This window comes from Fusarium subglutinans (assembly GCF_013396075.1).
Source record: "Fusarium subglutinans strain NRRL 66333 chromosome Unknown NRRL66333_c0000132, whole genome shotgun sequence".
In the NCBI taxonomy this organism is placed as follows: domain Eukaryota; kingdom Fungi; phylum Ascomycota; class Sordariomycetes; order Hypocreales; family Nectriaceae; genus Fusarium; species Fusarium subglutinans.
The window spans coordinates 26,898-49,970 of NW_023502195.1; the positions used below are offsets into that span (position 1 = coordinate 26,898).

Consider the following 23,073-nt stretch of genomic DNA (forward strand, 5'->3'; position numbering starts at 1 on the left):
GATCGGTTTTCAACCAACAAGCAGGGTGTAACGCGTTTAACAAATGGGGAGCCAGCTGTTAAAGACAAGGATTTAATTGGGGAATGAGATTGAGATGGGAATGCGGAATCTGAGCGCAAAGAAGGGGAAAAAAAGGGAACTATCGACCCTGACAAATGGGAGATGGGGGAATTCCCTTGTTGACTCCACTGAACCCCATGAGCAGTAAGCTAAGTCTACTAAGAGATGAATGACAATAGGTAAGTAGGTACCTAACTAGTAGGTACCTTAGGTACCTACCTAGTCTTTGAACTGACTGACTGATGATAGATTGAAAACAGATACAGAACCAGTTTCTAGTCAATCTATTGCATTTTTGCTTGCGCAACGTCGTATCTAGAGCCATTCATTTCAATGTTCATCTCTAGTGAAAACCTTCTAGTTGACTTCTAACAAATCTTCTTCAGCAGCATCAATGATCAGTTCAGCACCTAATAACACCATCCAGGACCTCTCGCAAGCTAAACTGAATACATACAAGGCCCATCATCTCACCCACTCACCCACGGATGTCAGAACCGAGGCTCAACCCTTTGGACCATATTCTCCGGGGGGTCCCCCTACAGTACCGTATGTTAGTATATTCTCCCCTAAGTACGGATACGTCGTCCCCTTGCTCAAACTCCAAAAGGACCCTCAGTTCTCAAGCCAACCCAATCTCAATCTCACCTTTCAAAGTAAATTACCAACACCTTTGTCGACTCCCTCCCTGCCTTTCCACCCCCACAAAGCTTGTCCAGTCTTGACAATGCCATCGGCTCAATAACGATGCCTCTTGCGGTAGGGATGTACACAACTTGAAACGCCGGTGTCTGCTATTCTAGGTCACGATCGACAGGCAATAACAGACCAGGTGCAGGGATAATATTACAACCAATTGTTCTCGTCCTTCCTCTCCTGTTCCTGCTCCTGTTCCTGCTCCTGTTCCTGTTGTTGCAAATTCATTTGCGTGCGTCCAACAATCGCTGGTAGGTACATAGAAGGAATAGGGGCTGCATTACGCGTCTGTGTCTCATGTGCTTGTCCTCAATTCATCCACCTTCGCTATCATCGATAGAACAAGTAGCTTGGACGTTGAATTTGACATCTCTCAGTTCTCTCTCTCTACATTAGCTCCCTCGGCAATACCGTCTCGCCTCGTTTGACGCAGGCCAGGGTCACCTCTTGCGGCTATCTCGTTACCTGATGGAGGGGAGTGGGAGACCGCCCAGCCGCCTTCGCGCTTATTGCTGAGCCCCTTTACGATCCTTGCTTGACACAGCACGACTGCTTTTCTTTTTGGCTGCTGTCTCCTGGCGAGTCATGTTTTGTACCGAAACTTTGCATTGCCACCAGAGTTTGGCATTCTCATAGATTCCCATCGTCGCGGAAGGTGTTCGCTCTCCTCTTTTCCCTATGACCCTGACTGCGCCCTGTAACAAATGTGTTATCTTGTAAATTTTATCTGGTCAGTTAACACAACGCTCAAAAAAGGCACTCCATGTCATATTACCAACTTATAATCGAGTTTAATCTCAAGTATAATTCTTATAAAACTGCTTGCACTCTATAATCTGCAACTTTCTTCTCATCAACTTCGTCGTCGTGCCCATATCTTGCCAACACCCTGGTCTGTCTTTTGTCCGGCAGAGCCCCTGACCCATCATTATCGACAGATCAGGCTGTGCATGGTCCGGACTGGGTATATCATGACCGTAAAACATGAAACTAGTAGTACAAGCCTCCCCCCAAAAGCTCGTCTGTGGCCATATCAGTAACACCCTGGGCTCACAGTGCTTATTGTCGAGAGAATAACATGTGCCCCAAAATAAAGGGCATAAACGATCGCTTCGAAGTATAGCTCAAGGCATTGCGTGCCTAAACATGAATAACGACAGGACCGTAGCTTGGTCAACTCCATAAACGCCGCGTGGAAGGGTATCGATAGGTCGGCCCAGGATTCCGCCTATTCCCATCCCCAAATACCAATAGTAAACCCCAGAAGTCAAGGGCAAAGAATCCCATGCACCGTAAGCGATAGACTCGAATTGTATACACCGTTGCTGTCCTCCTCGTCTCCGCACCCATGATTTCTCTTTCTTTGCTGTCCCATTTCTCTATGCCGCGCCGAGCCGTGTTGTAATAGTATTTGCAGGTGATAAAACAATGCGATTTGTTGCCAAACAAACGTTCATTTCGACTGTTGTTAGGTCGCCTCCCTTCAGGTTGCAGTCTCTTTTACTAATGTCCTATACTCGTCATGAAAGTGTTTGATCGAAGGGTTTGGGCCCGTCGGAGAGCGTCCTTAGTCCGAGTGATGGTCTTCAGAGCCAGCCTCAGAGCGGGCATCACCACGATGGACCTTTCGGTGGCGTCGAAGATTGGAAACAACTGAGAAATGCCGGCCACATCCTTCCACCTCACAAGCAAAAGCTGCATCTTGTTAGCGGGTCGAGCATCTTCTGGATCCAAGGAACATACGCTTCTCGCCTGTGTGGCTGTACATATGGGTTTGCAAAGAACTAGGTCGAGTAAATCGCTTATCGCAGACCTTGCATTTATGCTTCTTCTGTGTACTGGATGAAACCTTGGAGCTGAACTGGCCCATCATGGACTGAGGGGCAGGCGGGATTTGAGAACCCATCAGGCCCTGGGGTCTGGGTAGGGTCCTTGAAGACACAGACTCAATATCAGAACCCGCAGTTGAGTAATCAGAAACAGAGTCGCCATAGTAGGAGCTGAAGTTACCACTGGAAGAGATAGAAGAGCTAGTTGAATGGGTAGAAGGGAATCCATAGGAATCAACAGAGGATCGATCACTTCGTGCGCCATAGATGGGTCGAGGCGTCTCCTGGCTCATGGCCAGCATGCCATGGCTAGCATCGAGAGCATCTGCAAAGCTCCTCCGTTCATCCTGGATGCTACTGCCCCTAACGTCAGCGAGGAATAGACCTGTCAGATCGAAGATACTTACTGCTGAGAGTACCTTCTGGCGTGGTCATCAACCGGAGCGAGCCCAAAGGGTGGAGGGCGCACGGGAGCTGGTGCGTAGCCCAACGTGTCATACGGGGCAGCTGATGTAGGTGCAAATTGGTGGTTGACAGGAGAGGCAGATGTAGTGTAAGTGGGATCTCCATAAGCCGCAGATGTTGTTTGCATTCTGTTAATGCTAAGAAGATCTGTGTGGTCTTATTAGTTGATTGATCATGTGTTATCGCTGCTAGCATCTTCAACTTACCTGCAGATGTGTTTGGGACGGGCATGGCACCTCCGTATGAGGCCATTGAAGAAGTGCTGCTAGTGCTCGCACGACTTTGAGGAGGCTTTCCGGCCATAATGCTTGGGTTGAGAGCAGGTTGGCTACCAACAAAGAGGCTGCTTCCCGCAGGAGGATGCTGTGATGGTGAAGACGAGGACCATGGGTTCGAAAATGCAGGCGGTTGTGCAGGCGCTGAATAGTCGAAATTCAACGTAGGCCCAAACCGCTGCTGAGTGGTGTCGAGCGTCATGGTCATGTTGGTACGTGATAGTGGTGATGTGAAGTGTAGTAGTTGATGTGCAATATCAACATAGATCGGTGGGCAGAAGCGTGGTAGAGGGGGGGAAAAAGGTTTGTTGATCAGATGCGGGATCCTAACTAGAATAAAAGCCAAGTCGGTGATACAGATCAGAGACAGAAGATCCCGTCCAGGTTGGAGATGATATGGAGAGTTGAGTCGGGGCCAAGGTGGGATCAGCGAAGTCTTAAGTGTCTGGGTGCGAATTGACGTGCGTCAATCTACCTCTGGAAACGGGCTGGGCTGCGGGAGAAGAGTGGAGTTCCCCCGTCTCTGAAAGAAAAAAAAGGTGTGACGACTCTGGTCTAAGTGATCGGCAGGCCGACGTCCTTTCACAATGGCTGAGGCGACAGGGTTAGTGCGATGAGGTAGGGTCGTAGGACCAAGTAGCCAGGTCAAGCAGCAAACCAGGGGGTTGTGGGCTGCATAAGATGATGGAGACAGTCTCTAATCCACAAGTCGACTTGACTTGACTTGACTTGACTTGACAGTCCACGGCATCCAATTAGTAGCGTCCGCGGTGCCAGACGGCGCAACGATCAGCGACTTCTCAAGAGGTTTGGATCAGAAATCCTGGAAGAAACCCTCAAATCTACCAATGCCAGGCCAGAGATGAGGTAGATTCATGAGACAGCAGAAAAGGAATACATGAACACCTGCTATGATAGCATCAATAAATTCGGAGATGGGATACTCAAGATCATCAAAAGAATTGATTATTCAAGTAGCAGTTCAAGGTCTGATCCTACCAAAATGAACACCAAACACAGCTAACTTATTCTTCTGTCCGGAAGGGGTGTGTCGATGGCAGATGAGAAGGATTACGGGGTACAAAAGGTGGCATATGAGGTCTATGGAGAGGGGCGTGCTCATAGCTGAAGACAAGTGAAGGTGGGTAAGGCTACGGACGGCAGTTTGCAAAGGGACCCCCGCTATCCAAGCACTCACGAACGCCACTGATGTGGAGGGTCTGAGATGAATTGCAAGGCAGGGGAACACCTTGGGTACGTATTGGACTGGGAATTGAGGTGGACGACAGACAGGACGGGATCATAATATGCAGGGTCTGCGAGCCAAATGAAAGCGTGCCTGTAGGTGACTTGTTACGACGCGGGCGGCGGGTGGGAATCGAGGGTCCTTCAAGCCACTCAACGGCAGCATCGAGGGATCCGCATAGGCTTGTCTTAGTGTTGTGGGAATGGATTGCAGAGCTTCTTGTTGAGTGGGTTTTATTTGAGTGGGCGTTGTCGAGTCGTGCGCTTGGTCATGGGAAATGGCCAGGGATCCCAGGTCAACAAGCAATGCCAAGGGTGAAAAGAGGAGCTCAAGACGTACCAGATACTTGACAAGAGCTAAAAGCCGCCAAAAGCTCCACGGGAGGCGTCGGCCACAAAACGCCCTTGTCGCGGAAGGGTGTTTACCCATGAGAGCCCTGACGTAAGGTACGTCAGGAAGCAACTCCAGCAAGTGTGGGTGGAACTCACAAACGAGACAAGAAACGCCGGGAACGCGAGACGGTGAAGGAATTGAAACAGCCTTTGAGGTCGACGCTAGGGGCTAGCAGAGGCATGCCATGCAATCGCATTGCCTTGACGTTGACATTGATATTGCTCATCCGCCAAACCGTGGGCATGCAAGATAACTTACCGCACGGTGGAGGGTGACAAAGGAGCATTGACATCAACGGTCTAGGATAGCCTGGCATATGATGGCAACTGACTGACGTTGTGAACCCTTGAAAGATGCCACAGGGCTCTGACAAGGGCAGAAACAGTCCATCACTGACAAGGCCATGCAAGACCAAACAAACGACGACCCTGAGAACCTCTGGCATCGCCGTCATCATACTGCTCCAAAAACGAGGTGGGACGGCATCACTCTCACTGGAAAAGGGCACGGAGAGCCACCATGACCCCCCAAAAGTGGTGTTGCAGTGATGCTATAACTGCATGCTGCAAGTCGGCTTTGTATCCCTAGTACGGAGTTCCAAATGTCCCCTACAGTACTTTTCCACCTGCCCTGTTGCGCCGTCCTTCAACCCTCGTGGGGCACCACAGAGCATTACAACATATAAGGCCGCCTATGATCTTGGTGTAGTAGTATCAGCATCAGTATCCGATGGGCGCGGATAATGAGCGCGGATAATTATCAGGCCAAGGCACTAAACAATTCCTGCCAGGCCTGTCTGGTGTTGAAGCGCTTTGCCACCGACTTTGTGTAGTTGGAATCTGGCAGCCTTGTAATTTTCTTGATGGGGTATGATGTCGGTCAGTCACCCATTGCGACTACTGTAGTTCTTCGCAGGTAAGAGGCCTTTAGTTAGATCCAACGCTTGAGAATTGACGGTTTGGCGCGTGTGGCTTTGCCTGTTCTCAGATTTGACTATCGTGGTACCTCTGCTAGTTCGACGACGCCCCCATGTTGAGGGAGGCTCCTGATTATTAGGATGACTTTTCGGGGAGATCAAACTCAGTGCCGTGTTATGTACTCCGTACTATGTATCAATTAGAGTTATGTGTGGGTGATTCGCTGTGTGCCAGTGTTGGCCTTTTTCTCTAGCCTCCAGATACTAACGGAAAAGTGTGCCTCGGGATTGAGGAAAAAAAACCAAAGGTGCTGCCCTGGTCAGTACCGACCCTCGATTTGGTATGAAGGAACAACCCTTCCGCGATTCAAATACACTACCTTATTAGGTAGGCGCGTTAACTTCCCTACCTAAGGTACCTAGGTACCTAGTGATCGATGCGGGGGTCTGTCTTTTCCGAAGTCTTAGAGTTGGGATGTTACCTCTCTTTCTCCATCAGATCTTCTAGCATACAGTCGCTACAATCCAGCCAAAACGGATCAAGCCGACTACAGATTGTTCTGCATGAACCAACTGCCTCTCTTATCAACGTCGTGAACTCAAGATGTATATCTACAGTCCACTTGCAGCCATTACGCTTGGTGCCCTCTGTCATACAGTACGGAGTGGTATACGGAGCACACACGCGATAGGCCCGCCCGTTTGCTATAGCAATGATGGGAGTGGCGCCCCGCGACGCATGAAGACCCAGATACAGCCAGTCATCGACAAGGGCGACCCTCCTCTTCATTCGACCTGCCACGGAAATAACACCAAACTGTGTTAAACCGTGAATCTGATATGCCCAAGTATGGGAAATGCAAAAGGCCACAAGGAAGCCGCTTGAGATGGGTCAACGACGAAAACGATAGGGGGTCCCAGAGAGTGGTCAGAACCAGCCATCGCAGACCGCTACGGAATAATATTCGCTTTTGGCTGTCGACATTGCTAACGTTTCCTAGTAAGTCCTTGGCACTTTCTACAGTCTGCTCTTTTGCCCCTCTCACGAGCACATCCATTGGGTCCAAGTACTGATGTTTGGGCCCCGGTGAGCTTGGAAAAGCAATATTCGTTTTTTCTTATGGAAAGAAATCCCTTATATTGAATAACCCAGGGGGGATGACTTCACGACCGGAAGAATATTCTCATGACTTTGGACTCGATTAGTAGTGGCAAGATCATTAAACCCTTGAGTACATAACTGGGTGCTACGCATTGGTCAGTAGGAACTTGCCCTCTGGCTCTCATACATACGGATTCCAGCCGAGCCTGGTACAAGCGGCTGGGAGCCTGTGGGAGGAGGGAGGGTAATTTTCTGACGGAAAGACTTAATGGAACCAACTATTCCAAATTGGAAAAGGGCAAGCCGAAAAGGGATGTTTGAAACATAACTTGCGCAAGGGGCCCCAGCGAGGTTTTAATTGTGATTATCTCTTAGATCTTGCGATCATCATTACCCTCCGGCATTCGAATGTACGCCTTGTCAACGATGCCGACGCTATCCCGACAAGCGCTGTCTTCGTGGTGTCGATCCGGCTCTTTGAGCACACGAAATCAGTGTCTAGAACATGGGCTTCTAGGAAGCAACTCCCCACCCCCGTGCACCGCTTTCAATCTTACAATACTCACGACTGTAAAATTACATTATTTTACGTAACCCTTAAGATACACGATCCCTGCGCTCTTGCAATACAACGCCTGTTTTTCTTTCTGCTGGTTCATCTAGCTCGTTCTGATACCCGAGATTGACGACTTGTCGATCACTACGGGGCTGGCAGGCGAGCTGACACAGACGTCGTCCACGTTACACACATGCTCAACTTCGATTAGGCTGCTGTGAGCCTGTTAGGTTGCACTTTGCCAAACTTCCTTGTGTTTCTAGAAGGCTAAAATTTCCGCGAGGACAAGCAGGTCCTGGTTCGGGTTGCAGATATCGGACTGCCCGAGCTGGTGGTCGTGAGTTCGGAAAACGCTCATTGCTTGTGAAGATTTGAAGGGGCATCAAGAGTGAAAATTATGGGTTTACGGTTCCATGAATGGAGCAACCAAGCCATTCAGCGCTGACCTCGTTGCAGGGGTGTGTCTCAGAATCTACCAGCATTCCCCAGCCCGCCTCGAAATATTCCCGGCCAACGACTGCAACCCCGACGGCACACCTGACTATATCTTCTTTGCTTCAGCTTTGATTCTTGATCAGTTGGATATTGTTCCATCAAATCTCATCTCGCATTCAAGATTAGTAAGTGGATTTAGTGATATTACAGCGAAAGAAGAGCCGATGGCGCTGGTTTGAGTCTGCGTTGTTTCCTGCTATCTCAAAGTAGTGTTTTCTTTCCCCGGACTGGCCCAAACCCATGACCACAAACGTCAATCGATGTATGTTCTGACATACAACCTTCGATAAGTATCACCGTCCAGGCAACAATTTTCAATCCATGCCCAGGGCGTGTATCAAGCACGCATTGAGGCAATGATTCCAGGCCGTGATGCACGGCTCGGCATTCTGCCTCGATCCCAGCTGTCTACCAACACACTAGCAATACCAGAGAACAGGACCTTACATGGTCTTGAATATTGCCCCCACGATTCATCCCAAGACTCATCGCAACCCACCAGTCACGTCGTACTCAGATCATCACTAAAGTACAACGAGTTTAAGGGGTTTTCACGAACCATGGCATTGCAACGAGATTGTGACACTAGTGTTGACGTGCTCTGCTGGACTGGAGGCTCATTTGAAACGGACAGGCACTAAAACATACGAAATTCGAATAACCTCGAGCGATATGTATCGACGTTTTGAGTCGCCCCAGATGGTGACATGTAGATCTTTCTTTGCTGGCTTCTATGAACCCATGGCAATGATTGACGAACGGACTGATGTTCAATCCACGTAACACGTGTTGAGCACCAGTACAGCGGTGATCGTCAAGATGAATCTTCCTTGAACCATCCTGTTGGGAACTGATTACAGCACTGTATTGTACTGTACCAACAGCTGAGGTAAAATGGGCCATTGAGTTGCCTGGCAAAGGAGTGATGCACATCTTCCCCAGCATTTTGGGGAGCAACCAATCCGCTGCCAAGACCTGCCCCTGTGTTATTCGATCTGACGCCTCAATCTTAATCTCCTTTTATCAATCCCAGGGAACTTCTTCCGCAGCGTCCCGCCTTTTTGCAGTGGTGGATTTACATCGATCCCAGTCCCGTGTGAGTTTAGATGAACCTGTGATGTCAATGTACCGCGATAAGGTACCACCAGCGCAGAGCCCCTCTGTTTCTGTATGCGGACTCGGCCGGTGCGTCCGGAGCAAACTCAGGCCGGTAGCAGGACAGGCAATTAGATACAGCCGTGTCTGGAATGACAGACTGGATGGACACGGCTGCGGGGCTAGGCAGCCGGTGCATGTTTGGCGCGCAACTAGCAGCTCGGGACGCCGCAATGCCGGTGCCACAGAAGAAGAAGAAGCATAACAGACGCACGAGTCAAAATAGGAACCGCCCAGAGCCGGGTGAAGGCACCTGTCTCCTGTTCATGACGGCCTATGATGGGGTGGAGACAATGAGCGTTTTCGGCATCCCGATAGCGGGTCTTGGCTCTTCAGACTGGTTCCTGGTGAGGAAGAGTAGGTATGGCATGGACCCAGTTCAGTTGGGTCTCAGAGCATCAAGATCATTGAGGTTTAGCTGACGCGGCAGCTCTTGTCACTTGTCAAGTCGAGTCTGCTGAGGGAGAGGGCTTTCAGGAGAAGGCTCTTGGACAATAGAGGAGCCTCCGCTCTAGCGACCGTGCGCATTGTCGCGCCCGTTGCTCATTCGAAGACCAGATTTGAGGTTCATGGCCACTCGGATTCATGTCCGCTCTGAAGCATGATGGTACAACTGAACCTTGGCTCAACAATCTGAACTCACGAGTGAGGCACTGTATGGGGGAAAGCATTCCAAGTATTCGGGTACATTTGATCGTCACGAACCCAAAAACAACACCCGTGCACTCAGATCACGTAGTTAGACGTGTCTCATCTCATCGAAGGTTATTTGGTGTTTGGATATCCGATATCTTAGACGACGAGGCTAGGAGGCCCCTGGCACAATCGTCTTGATGTCTAGCGTGTTTATCGAATGGACCAACTCTGGCCCCATTGGGCAATAGGCACATTTAGACTGCAACCGCAGACGCAACGTTGTTTTTGCTAGCGGCTCTATCACCCAACGTGACCCAAGGGGGCAATCGCTTGGCGCCATGATACATACATAACAGGGTTGTGATGGAAAGGACCTTTCAGCTGGTACCAGGTTGCCAACAAGGGGCAGGGCTGAAAAGATATTAAGATGTTCGCCGCAAACTAGGGATTGATAAAGTGATGAGGCCATCACTTATGTACATGACATCGGACAGGCCACAGATGTACAGTAGCCATTCCATGTCACTTGGGAGGAACAGGAGTGTAGTGTGTGTCCTAGGGTGCAGATAGGTCGAGGAGCCCTTTCAGTCCCCATTCATTAGAACCTTGTTGGGTTGGCTTGGGTGCTGTTACTGGGGTCTTCTCAGGATCTTTTGTTCTGCCAGGCTCCATTCAATTTGCCTTAGCTCGTCTGCGCTTGAGCTCACGGTACTTGGCCAGCCCCTGCGCGCCTCCCGCCTTGTCTCTCCTGGTCAAGCCAAGTCCTTAAGGTGCAGAAGTAGAAGCGCGCTACCGACTGAGTGCCGGGGGCCCACTGCTCCCCCATTGTCTACCCCGGCACGGAGGACACCTTCCACTGACAAGTGAAGCGGGCGGTCGTTTTGCTCAACTGAATCATTTTGGCCTTGTCTTGATAGCATCCATTGGAAGTCGTACATACATACACTCACCTCGAAAAGGCGGAATTTGGACTAGTCGCTTGGTCATGGATGTCATATCAGTCATGTCATGGCTCTGCACCACCATTTCTTGACTCGACATTCTATCGCCCCTGCAAACATCCCAGTGGTCAACTGATACTCACTCAGTCTTCCTTACACAGCTCCATTAGCACTGTCGATATGAAATTGTGCGGCGTTTGGTAGGACAGATGAGGCGTTAATGCACCCGTAAAATCGCCGAGACATGCAAACGGAACAATTTAGGTATCTGGCTCTTTGGCTTTCCCAGAGCGCCATGGTTTTCGCCAAGGTGACATGTACAACCACACGTACACTGTACGTCTATTGTATGGGATTCTAGCAATTGCCATCATTCACTGGGCAACACAACTACCGCGGCGCTGGCGGTAGAGTTATTTGGAGTGAAGGGCCTCCATCTTGCATATGGCAAACTTGAACTCCACACCCTCTCGTCCACTATTGCCACCGGCAATGGTCCCTGTAACGCGTTTATCTCATTTTTCCTTCTGAGCAGCTGCAGTATCGACGTTGTCCGCTACTGGGCTACGGGGTTGTCTTGACTTACTGACTGGACGTTGCTGTGGTTGGCACAGGCGTTGCCCATTGGGATGGAATATTCCGTATCGTCTCGTGCCGTACCTATGTATTGCATGCTGAATGCTGCTTAATCGTTCATCATCTTGTACATGTACTCAGAATACTCTTCGAGATAATAGGTATGGAACTGTACCGTTGGGTGTTGCCAATGATGCCGTGGCGGCGCCGGTAAGGCCCCATTTCCGTGATGCAGTTGGCTTTTCGACTGCGTCCGTCCTTGCAGCTTTCGGCCGGCGCTTGACAATGAGGGAGGGGGGGAGGGAAGGAGAAGAGTTTGCGTCATGGAGCATGCTGACTTGAGGTTGGTGTTGACCCTTGGAATCCTGCTCGGGCTGTCATTGTCATTACTGGGCAGAGGCAGGGGAAAGGTGAACAACCAACCATTGAGTGAATCTCTTTGCCTACCACAAATGCAAGAGGGTTGCGGCGGGGTGATAAGGCATGTCTGCAGCGTCATCGATCTGCTCCTAACTTGAGGCTAGGGAGTAATGCCCCTCGCAACTTCACAAGCCCAGCCCAGGTAAGGCCTCAGCACAATCGCAGGCAATGCTGTTTAGTTAGGTTAGGTTAGGTTAGGTTAGGTTAACGTTAGGTAGTTGTCGTTCGTTATTGTTTGTGACTTGTCTTTAGCTGCCGCCATTATTAATTAGTCTACTGTAAGCATTGCATCACACACGGCGGTTCTGTGCTTCCGCCCCCAACCGCGATGTCTTTCACTGAACCCGATCTGATCCACTTTGAAGGAAAACAGAGTTTCCTTGGCACTCATCACCAAGGTTCACAGATACGACACTCGACCTTGCTGAGGTGGCAGCGTGAGTCTTGAGCCTTCGAAACCCCGCCCTACTTTGTGTACAGTATTTCCACGAAGAGGTATCGTGGTGCATGTAGAGTGGGACAGAGAGAAAGAGAGAAATAGTACCTATGTGTGGGCATATGACAAGAGATGCGACGCTGGTGGCCTGGGGTAGTCGTAAAAAGACAGAAACACAGCTGTTGCTACATACTTAAAATGAATGTGCCATCGAGGTATCAACAGCCCAATAATGTAAGCATCTCTGATTTGAGTACCTATCAATATTCATATGCTTACCATAGTATTGACTCTGGGCCAGGAACGCCGGTCTTGAGGCGCATCATTTAAGCGGAAGCCGTTTTCAAAGCAAGGAGCATCCTCGCAGCGCAGTTGTGTCAAACATGCATGGCGCGCTTCAACCAACAGGCATCATCGTCCGCCTCACCTGTTAACCACCAGACGGAGCTAGTCAACTCGTTCTGGAGTGTCACTTATGGTGTACCCTAGAGTGTTCTCTATTTGCCGCGACAGAGGAAGCTTGCAAGACAAGTCTGAACAAGATAAGACAAGCTCTCTCCTCCCCGGCTTGTCACAACACAATGATCCAATCGGTGTGGTCTCGGCCACTTGTTTATGAGACAGTCAAGGCTCATTTTAATAATGGGCTGACACGAGAGCGATTCTAAACCCAAATACTATGCTACGTAGCATTGCGCATCTGTATAGTCCCATTGGAAGAGCGTAAAAGAACAGGCACAAAAGTTAGAATGTCGCAAGAAATACTATAGTTAGTGGAAGCGGAGATTTACAAAGTCGCCTGCTCAAGAGACAATGCCACGAACAAGTATTACTAAATGACCCACTGAGTTATGGGCGAATTCGGACACATAGGCCGCTGTCCAATGCTGTAGATTATGAGCCTCCAAGAAAATGGGGATATAAATGTGTATGTGTCCCAACCTGCTCCTATTCGACCCCAGGCTACATAGATATCTTGCAGGCACGACATCTCCTCTACAGCAGGTCACTAATATGGAAGATGGGAACGTTTAGGAGACTATCACCACTCAAATTAAGCTACTCTAGGTCAGCTGAGTATCATATCACCATGCTCGGTGCTAGATGGCTTCTTCTAACCACAGCGCCATCGACCAAATCATCTTTAACTAGAGCCACCAGATAACTACCCCGAGCCCTCAAGTGATTCAAGTCCTCCTTCCAGCGCCCTCACAGCAACGGAATTTTAAAAAAGGAACAAAGGTACAGAACCTGAGGTCCTTAGCAGTTTAGGGGTCGGAAACTGCGCAGAAGGTAATATACAGCGAGAAAAGACGGCGCGTCGACAAAGACACCCATGTATGGGAGTCGATGAGAAAGAATAAACAGGTACACATTAACCGATGTGTCATGACCTCATAAAGTGAAGTAAAAAAAGGGGGGAAACAAGAGAAATGCTGTGAGGTACTGAGAGAACATGCCTCGAAGTCGTCGAGGTAAACTGGTTGCCGTTGGAGATGGTCCCCTCCAGAATCCAGCCGAAGTAGGGACGTGAGGTTAAGCCGAGCTTTTTGAACGACATGTTTTCGAATTTTGGTGTCAAGAGCCCATAAGCTCATGCTGGGGGATCTGAATTGGATCTCCATGTTCGAAAAATAGCAATGGACTTCCCTGGTCCGAAAACAACCCCATACACCTTTCCAGAACGCCAAAGGTATCAGATCAGACACGTATGCAGCTTGCTAAAATGACAAACCCTAGAAATTGGGAATCTTTTCTTTTCTTTTCTTTCTCCTTTCTCATGTGCTTAGACACGTGGTGGCGCACCACCTCGGCCGTGACCAAGAGACTCGAGGAGCTCATGAGGCGGGATGTGTCGCATTCCACTGCCCCGGTCGTACATGGACGTAGGTGCAGGGACGTAGCCCTCCCGCTTCTTGCGAATGCGATCGAGAATAATGCCACACAGGACGAGGAGGAGCATCAGACCAAGCGCGATAGCAAGTCCGATAAGAACCACAAAACCTAGGGCCATATGCTTCTCTTAACACGATGTTAGTACGTTTGTTTGACCACAAGATCGGTGGTGAACTTACCTTCTTTGAAGAAACTATTACGCTGGGTGAAGATGCCAGCAATAGTGCCTGGACCGTCACTCGCCTTGATTGTCATCGCATATGGTTGGTATGCTGTGCCGTTAAAGAGAGCTGCCGAGGCAACTCCAAAGCCAGTAATGTCGATAGAGCCTGTCAACATCAATACCTGGTTTTTGTCCAACAAGTTGACAGCTTCGTGATCCTCAGTCACCGAAAAGACCTGCAAGCCGCGTATGATGGTGTCTGAAGAGAGAGAAGGTCCGGCAGTATGCCACTTCTCACCATCATACTTCATTACGAACACACTTTCATCCTTGAGCGAAGTACCAGCAACCCAAAGCTGGTCGTAATCGATTGATCCAGGCGAGATGACCGCAACAGGCCCTGGAATGTCTTCGGAACCGGGGAAGTTTGACCAGGACTCTGAGTTGGCGTCCCAGCTGGCAAGGAAGCGCTGATCAGATCCGTTACCGCGGAGATCACCGCCAACAACCAACTGGTTCTTACTCAACCACAAGAGGCTATAAACGGTGCCCTCAAGCTCGCTACCTGGACGGTTCCACTGGCCAGAGTTGATATTGTAGGTGCAGAGACCAGGGCAGTCCAATGCACCGGCTGTATCGAACGAGCCGCCAACATAAACGTCTCCAGAGTCCCCAGGGCGGACGGCAATAGCTGCAACGGTACTGTTGGCCCCTGACACAGAGGCGGGCTGCGAATTGAAAGATCTGGCCTCCAGATCATACGAAACAAGGCCACGGATGTTTGTTCCGTCTATGGTACCGCTGATATCACCACCTGCAAATAAGATACCATTCCGCACAGCGAGTGCGACAAATGTAGAACCATTTGAAATGTCAGAACCAAGTCCAGTGACATTGTCATCCTCAATGAGAACAATGTTTTGTACCTTATCGCCTTTTGTCGATTCCGTCGTAAAATGGCCTGCTAGGATGGTGATGTTGTAATCGTTTTCGTCGTAAAATATACCGGTCACAACGCCCGTGGTGTTTTTATTGAAGGAAGTGACATCTCGACGGTTCAGTGCAGATGAGTCTGACGACGGAGTAGCGGCACGGATCTTGAGAGGGAATTGACCAAGGCCATCGTCCGAGAGGGTAGCAGCGCCGTTTGTACCGAGTTGTGCGGAAGAGAGGGCTCCGGCATACAGAGACCCGCCGTCCACGGGAATATCTAGGACAGCGGCAGTGAGTGAACCGTCAAAAGCAGGGTAGTTGCCGTCAATGTTTTGCAACCAGTTGCCTCGGGAAGCTACCCATATGGCAAAACCATCCACAGAAATGGCATCGTGTTTGTCGAAGGAGTTACATGAAGAAAATTCTCCCGTGAAAGCGATCGCAAGTTCAGGAGTGTCGGCAGTGATGTTTAGCATCAGTGGCACGGCATGCATCACCGGGCCATTGAGGCCAGCACCTAAAGCACCCCACTTGTCTTCCTTGGTGTCGTAAACTGCGACGTTATCCAGGCCGGTCACAGGTCCGCTGTCAGTGTTGGAAAAATCACCGCCGACATAGAGCTGTGTAGCATTCAGGTACATGGCGAAGACCTCACCATTCAAGCCGCCGCCAGGCTCTTTCACATCGTCGTTTTCGATAATAGCGAGGATGTTGTCGTGATCCTTGGAGGTGAAATTACCACCAACGTAGGTAGTATTACTATCCGTGACTAACACGCTTACACCTGAGGCCCTATCAAAACTTGCGCCAAGTTTATTGATAGGTGAGTTCACAATACTAGTAGCATTGACTACTGCTTGCTCAGGATCGAAGTCGAAGAGACCGTTGAGGCCACCAGTGGAGTTGGTGAGTGTGAATTCAACCCGCTGAGCGACAATTGTAAGGGTGTCGACATCTTGACCTGCAAGTGGGCGGAGAGTGACAGAAGGGGTGAACGAACCCGAGCTCTTCTCAATGTATCCGAAATATATCTGATCGTACTTATCAAAATCGTTTGTTTGATACAAGGTCGATGTAAAATTAGTATCCTTATTATCATCACCTGACATTACTCCGGTAATATTAACGCGGCCTCGAGTAGCGCAGGTGTCATCAGCTTGACAGCCTGGAGTGTAGATGTTGACAGAGTAGTTTCCAGATTCGATGATGTTGGGAAAGAATGTAACAGATGTCTTTTCGGGGTCATAGTCACCGTTGAGCTCAACAGTCAGATACTCGGAGCTGCTCTCTAGCGAGGGAGAAACCTTCCAAGGCCCAGTGTGGGTAGCCGAAGCTGGGTTCTTAACTCCACCACATTTGGGCTCGTTGAAGTCAGTAATGGCATAGGCAAAGATGTCGCTCTGGAACAGCTCGATACTCTCCAGGCCACCTCCACTGCCATACCAATCGGAAATAGCAATGCGAAACTTATTCATGCCGACGCGGTTGACAAATGTGAAATCCTGGTAATCTTCGTCGTCGCGGAGTGGGCACTCGCTGGTACAGGTGACGTTGTTGCCACTCTCAGGATCGACGTAGGTCAAATTCATGATTCCATTGATAGGATACGCAAGGAAGCGAAAGGTCTTGGTGCCACGACCGTCCTGGCGCGTGTTCCGAAGTCTGAGCTTGGTAGGCGCAAACCCAAAAGAAAAATCCGCTTCCCAGTAACCTGGCGTGTCTTCTTGCAATAACCACGGAGTTGAAGAAGAACCGGGGCAAATGATGTCCTTAGGGTCGGTGCCAGAAGATCCATTTTCATCCGTTACATTAGCTGTTGATAGATTGATGACCTGGCTTGAGGAACTGTTGGGTGTACTCGAGTTTCCAAGACCAGTGAAGGTTCCGCCAAAAATTATGTGTCCGTTAGAAGCTTTTGTGATGGCCTTTACAGGGCCATTGAAGCCGGCGAACGGCAAATTTGTCCATCCATCCGTACCGACCCAGGCAATAGCATTCGTAGAGTTGGCGCCCTTGAAATTGCCACCCACATAGACCGTGTCTCGTTCTTGGTCGCAATATAGTGCGTTGACCTCGCCCTCAATTCCATCTAAGGGGGTGATCTCGGTCGTGTTTGGGTTGAAGAGAGCAACTGCCTTTGACTGCGTCCCGTCCAGGCTCGTGAAATTACCGCCAATTACCACTCCTTGCATGTCTCCGTTACTGAGCTGGAACGAGCACATGGCTCTAATCGACGCATCGGTGGATAGTATCGAGGCGAACGCGCCGTTGGGCATTTGTGCCAGAAGCGACTCACTACCGTTAGAGCTGCGAGTGCTCTCTTTTTGTCCCTCATATTCATAAAGTGAAATTCCATCATAATCTCCAACTATGCCGATCCTGCCCAGGTTAGAGAAGTCTAGATTTGGCGACGGCACAGGATTGAATGTTATGGCATGTGTAAGAGATGGCGCCAGAGCTGCTAAAACAGCCAGGCTGGGACCCAGAACGGGACCTAGGCTGTGGCTTTGGCGTGCCGATGGGCTACACCGTTGGAAAGGTAATCGCATAACTATAAATCGTCACCAAATATCAAAATGGTGTGTCTGGCGGCTGAATCCGTATCGTGTCCCTGCTGAGGGAAGTCAAATGACGTGGTCGTTGGAATTGAATTTATTTGTGCATGCATCTCAGGATTAAGTGCGGGCCATATCAAGGGGCGAAGAATCGCGTTTTCAAAACGGTCGAGAGCGGGAGTGATGCGAATCGAAGCGTCCACTGAGAGTTATCGTCTGACTGAAAACCCGAAAATGAGAGAAATTAGGCTCTCTATAGTCGTGGAGTTTGTCCGCGGTCGAGATGAGAGGAGGAAGAGTCGTTGAGTGTATGTTTATCGAGGTGGAGAGTCGCAGTTTGAAAGATTCAAGTTTAGCAACAGGCAATGCTACTGCAGCACGTATGCGGGAAATTGCTAGCGATGGCGATGTCCGTTTTCTCGACGTGCATTGGATTTCGAGGATCTAGCCACTAGCCTAACACGGTTAGTTCGTTCCTTTTACTGTAATGCGGTACCTGAAGCACTTGGCCTGCATGGGTGTCGGGTGGGATGACGGCAAACAACAAATCATCAACCGAAATAACAGCGTCGTAATGGATGGAGTGGTGGGAAACAAAGGTCATGTGAAGATAAATTGCATAGCCAGAGCAATTCAGCATCATATGTTGCACCCAGGAATTGTAGGAAAAGACATACCAAGCAATTTCAAGGTGTACGACTGTGGTACGTATCACAGCCACGGGTAGTAGAGTGCGCCACCGTACTGATTCAGGAACCAATGAACTTGAGAGGAGCGACCCAGAGTTTAATTATCGGCGAGCTTCGTCCTCGTATCAAGTGATCTCGTCACCAGTGATGATCAATTGACTTTGCAGTTCTTCGTTGAACAGTGACTTTCTCGCAAGTCCTGTCAGCTTCGGAAATGTGGGGTGACGGACTCTTTAATTGCGTGTCTCGTGAGTCCTGTACGCGTCCGTGTTCTCCGGTCAGGTATTTGAGCGGCGTGTTGGGAAGAATGAGGAACCAGATATCGTGTCTCCGGGTCGACGACGGCTGGAATGCAGAGTTAGGCCACACAAGAGGGTTGGGAGATGCCGGATTGCTGTAGCTTGGCGAAAGGGCGGGAAGCAAGTCGAGATAAGAAGAGGAGGCGGTATTAATGAGTGCGAATACCGTGGTGTCAGTTGAAGTAAATTATTGAACGGTTATGTTGATTGTCGAGTCGACTGGGCGGTGTATTAGGAATAGCACAGTGGCTGTGCTGGGAAATACAAACAATAGAAAGACGAGGAAGAAGAAGAAGAAGAAGAAGAAGAAGAAACAGTGTTTAACGAGTGACAGTTTGCAAGGCAAGGCAAAGCAATGCAAAGATAAGTATCCCCTCCTCTCACAGAAGCTCTAACTTAATGCTAAGAATTCTCGTGGAGGATGAGGTGAGAATTAGGAGAGAGGGAAGAGTTGATCCCACGTTTAGATTCGCCTTGGCTTCCAGGGGATAAGTGGAGCTTCTGCTTCTCGCGCCGCAAGCCTGCTAGGAAACTACCATGGGCGTATCCGTACATGGGATTCATTTACACCTAGTCCATACTTAACAATGGATCTTGAAAATGTCGCAAGCGCTGATGCTATGCAATACGAGGTATTCTTGCTTCTGCAGGGGGGGGCGGGCTTGCATGAAGAGTTTACCGCTGTGTTATCTACATCATTTGCTAACCTTTGGTCCTCAATTCCTGGGCTCGACTTTTGACCGTTGAAGTATTAACCCTTGTCAAGCTACTAACCTATGGCTGGTAAGATGCTACTACCTACTTAGGAGGTAGCTAGACAATAAAATCTAGCATTAAGAGGCAGTGGGTAGCGTTGTTGCTGCTCCGTTTACTTTTTACCTCTACTCACGCTAAACTCAGGAGGCTGGTAACAAGGCAAGGATTCCTGGATGTGGCTTCTGGCACTATATGTGTGCCTCTCGTCAAGCATTCCAAGTCCTGTGTATTGTGATAACAAGTGAGTGGTGCTCAAGCATGATGGAACTATTTTTAAACGAATGTTCCCTTCATTTTGTCATGCAGCCTCGAAATAATCACTCGTGGGGTTGTGGATGTTGATAATCGATCTAGCTTTATCCACTACCTAAGCAGTGTTATACGAGACATCATAATAGCCCGGGAGAGCAGCGTGCAACCACCTAAGATGATGAGTTGCAGATACATAATCGGAAGCAATGGATACGCTCTGCAACACCGACACAAAGTAATCCACCAGATGAAACCACTCTGGATCACACCCCTTGCGTAATAAGAGACAACTTTGTTTCCTTGCCTCTGGCGCCGGGTAAGTCAATGTCCGCCAACGTGTCAGACAACTATTGACTCAGAACTATTCAGCGTCCCTGATGCGTTCAAGGTGTATTTCAATGCATTGATAAGTAAATACACATTTCCAGGACACTACTCACTGACTACCTGCCCCAGGCCCAATCTAATGTTCTGACAGCATGACGAGCTTATTATATTGCCCCCCCCCCCCAAAAAAAAACAGGCATCTGGTAAATTTGGCATGATATCTCATAACTGATTATCAACCTTGCTTCATTCCTGATAAATTGGATGCTGGGATATGTCTAAAATGCTACACAACCCGAATCAAACCATGGTTTTAGAATCATCATAATTCACACTCGGCATCTGCAAGTGCCGGGTTTTTCTTGGTCAAAGCCAGCCCATTTTGTTTTGTAAGCTCTTGGGCTCTCGAAATCCTTGGACTTGCCAGACCACATCCCCTTCCGTGTCTGCTTCGCCTTCGCCTCAGCCCTTTCGTAGATCTTTTGTCGTCCGCCAAACTCAGCCCCTTGCTTGGCTTCGTAAGTCGTTGCCATGCCGGCCTTTATCATCTCGAGACCCACGTCCTTGCGAAACAGCCACCGCCGCGTATACACAGTCGCGACGATTCGATCGTACTGATCTCGCCTGTAGACATATGCGCGGACGTTGCGTTTGCTGATGTAGTTACGCAGCCAGGCGAGAGCTTCGGCTGAGAACGGTTGCGCTGGCCGTCCGAAGTGGGCACACTCTGGGGCATCAACGCCAGCAATACGAATTGAAATCTACCAAAGCTTTGTCAGTATGGACATAGGGCTACTTGGGTCAGAAACATACGGTTCGGTCCTTCAACTCTTTGCGAGCTTCAGGAACCTTTCTCAACCAGCCCCATCCCAAAAGTCGACCGCCAGGCGTGTGGAAGAGGTGGAAGTTATCACCATCACCGACGCTGGTAACTCGCCCAAAGATGCTTCGGTTACGAAAGAAATTCGGGCGCACATATGCTGATCCGGGTATTCGGCGAACGTAATTTGTGTAAATTTGTAGAGCTGCCATGCCAGCGAGTGGGAACAGAACAACAGGCGCCCATTCTCTAGCTGCATCGACGGGTGCTGATCGAATGCGGTTTATCGAGTCGGTCCATGACACATGCTGCCGTTTCGCCTCTTCTTTGAGTTTCTGCTCTTTCTCCTTGTCGGCGTCCCGCGATCCGAACGGCCATATCATTGTCGTGGCGACCCTAGGGTCGTCTTTGCTGATGATGTATCAAAAAAGGCGGCATGTGTCGGCGCGATCTTGCTCATCATCTGAAGGACCCTTGAAGTTCGACTACCCACCGCTAATTGGGGGTGGTGCCTAAGCCAAGTAACACGTCAATTAGGTGCCACTATGTGGAACTTGGGCAATATCTCTGTACGGACGGAGTAGACAGCTCATATTCTGCCCAGCTTTTTGATCAATTAATTGTTCAAGTTCGTGGAATTCAAATTGTAGTTTTAACAGTACCATTCGCTTAACTACCAACTACCCGCGACTAACCGCCCTATCTATAGGCTCAACAACTAACTGAATTATTGAACAACGTCAGAGCAGACACTACCATGGGTACAGGATTTTAGTTTCCTTGCACCTTGAAAGTTCTGCCACTGGCAGTCTTTCTCTCCTTCTCCTCGTTCTCGGGGCGAGCACGGCGCAGCACTGAGCACTGTTAGTTATCCAAATGCACCGATGTAGGGGATATGATTTGCCTTGGAGGAAGTCAGCAGTTCGCTTTCGCATACGCGAGTGAATATAAGCTTTTGAAGCCTTGATATGGTAATGGAAGTAATCGCGGAAGGTCTGAATGTGAGAGATGACCTCGGTCATGCGCTGAGGAGTTAGGTGCCGAGGGAAGAGGACTAAGGCTCAATTAGTTATCATGTTGGCGGTATTAGCTGGCAAAGCCTACCAAAAGTCACATAACCAATATCTCCAGACCCAGTGTCTTGGACCCCCGGGACACTCTGTAGCTCGAGAGGGGCGTCGTTCCTGAACAAGACCTGGGGGGCATTTTGAATCGCTCTTCTTCGAGCATCGACGAATTCTTGGATGAACACCTTCCCAAATACTCGATCGGTTTCTTCGCGAAAGACGGTGCTAAAGATGACGGTGACGCGGTCATGGCTGGCCTTGACGTAGATTGCCTCCTCCTCTCGGTAGTGAATTGCCTTAACTTCGCCTCCCTCTTGAACGCCCTGAGGAGCTTCTTCGGAAGTAAACTTGGAAGCCTCCTCCTTCAATGCGTAATGCTCCTTGTAAGCTTGCTCGAATGGTGCGGCCATAGCGTTGCGCTTCAGGAGAGCGAATTTGAGTGCCAGCTCATTGCGTTCCTCTGTTCAGTCGTCAGCATTGTCGGCCTTAACTGTGGACAGCATATCGCTGTACCCTTTGATTCCGGGAGGTTCTCCAAATCCACAAGAACAGAGAAGTCGAAGCCCGGCTCAACCGATGTCATGTAGTCGCCATACTCTCGTTGGAGAACTTCCTCAGCTCCATACTTGACAAGGTCGGGGAAACATCGTATTTGGATCGAAAGAAGGATCTGGGTCTTAGACTCGGGTGTCGAGATATGGAACGTAACGCCATCAAAGTCGCTGACCGTCTGGTCAATAGAGGCGGGAGGGGCTCTGACGTACAACCTGTGAGCTCTTGTTTTTGGAAATAATTGGGTATGCATAATCTTACCCTGAGAAACGCTCCGTCAGAACGGACTGAATAAGCACATTTTGGTAGTCTAGCAGAAGCATCTTGTTGGTCGATTTGAATGCTATCTCCTTACTATCGTCGTTATTCGGAGCTTAGGTAGGTGGTATGCTACAGTAGGTGACGCCTGGGTAGGTAGTGGGGCTTACGTGGTGAGCCTCAAGCTCCCAGCAGACACGTGACGAAGAGCTCCCTAGTGGAACCGGTGGATAGCGGACTTATCGATAAGAAAATTTCCCTCTAAGTTACTGTACGTGGGATAGAGGAAAGATTCTAGGATCTTTGGTC

General features: G+C 49.5%; 4 protein-coding genes across 4 annotated transcripts; all 4 read right to left on the reverse strand.

The window, feature by feature from the left end:
• Positions 1–2,323: 2,323 nt before the first annotated feature.
• Positions 2,324–3,533, reverse strand: FSUBG_9042 (krueppel; the record flags this gene model as incomplete). The annotated part of the gene is made up of 4 exons (XM_036687513.1): positions 2,324–2,451; positions 2,500–2,942; positions 2,993–3,197; positions 3,257–3,533. The coding sequence occupies 4 exons, from the start codon at positions 3,531–3,533 to the stop codon at positions 2,324–2,326; spliced, it is 1,053 nt and encodes a 350-aa protein (XP_036535455.1).
• A 10,450-nt stretch (positions 3,534–13,983) lies between these two features.
• On the reverse strand, positions 13,984–17,465 carry FSUBG_9043 (Pst1p; the record flags this gene model as incomplete). Its single annotated transcript, XM_036687514.1, has 2 exons — positions 13,984–14,201; positions 14,273–17,465. The coding sequence occupies 2 exons, from the start codon at positions 17,463–17,465 to the stop codon at positions 13,984–13,986; spliced, it is 3,411 nt and encodes a 1,136-aa protein (XP_036535456.1).
• A 2,931-nt stretch (positions 17,466–20,396) lies between these two features.
• FSUBG_9044 (nuclease (SNase)) lies at positions 20,397–21,270 on the reverse strand (the record flags this gene model as incomplete). The annotated part of the gene is made up of 2 exons (XM_036687515.1): positions 20,397–20,828; positions 20,881–21,270. 2 exons carry the CDS (start codon positions 21,268–21,270, stop codon positions 20,397–20,399), a joined length of 822 nt encoding a protein of 273 aa, XP_036535457.1.
• A 388-nt stretch (positions 21,271–21,658) lies between these two features.
• Positions 21,659–22,829, reverse strand: FSUBG_9045 (actin-related 2-3 complex subunit 2; the record flags this gene model as incomplete). Its single annotated transcript, XM_036687516.1, has 5 exons — positions 21,659–21,741; positions 21,825–21,941; positions 21,992–22,414; positions 22,468–22,721; positions 22,768–22,829. 5 exons carry the CDS (start codon positions 22,827–22,829, stop codon positions 21,659–21,661), a joined length of 939 nt encoding a protein of 312 aa, XP_036535458.1.
• Between the last annotated feature and the right edge of the window lie 244 nt (positions 22,830–23,073).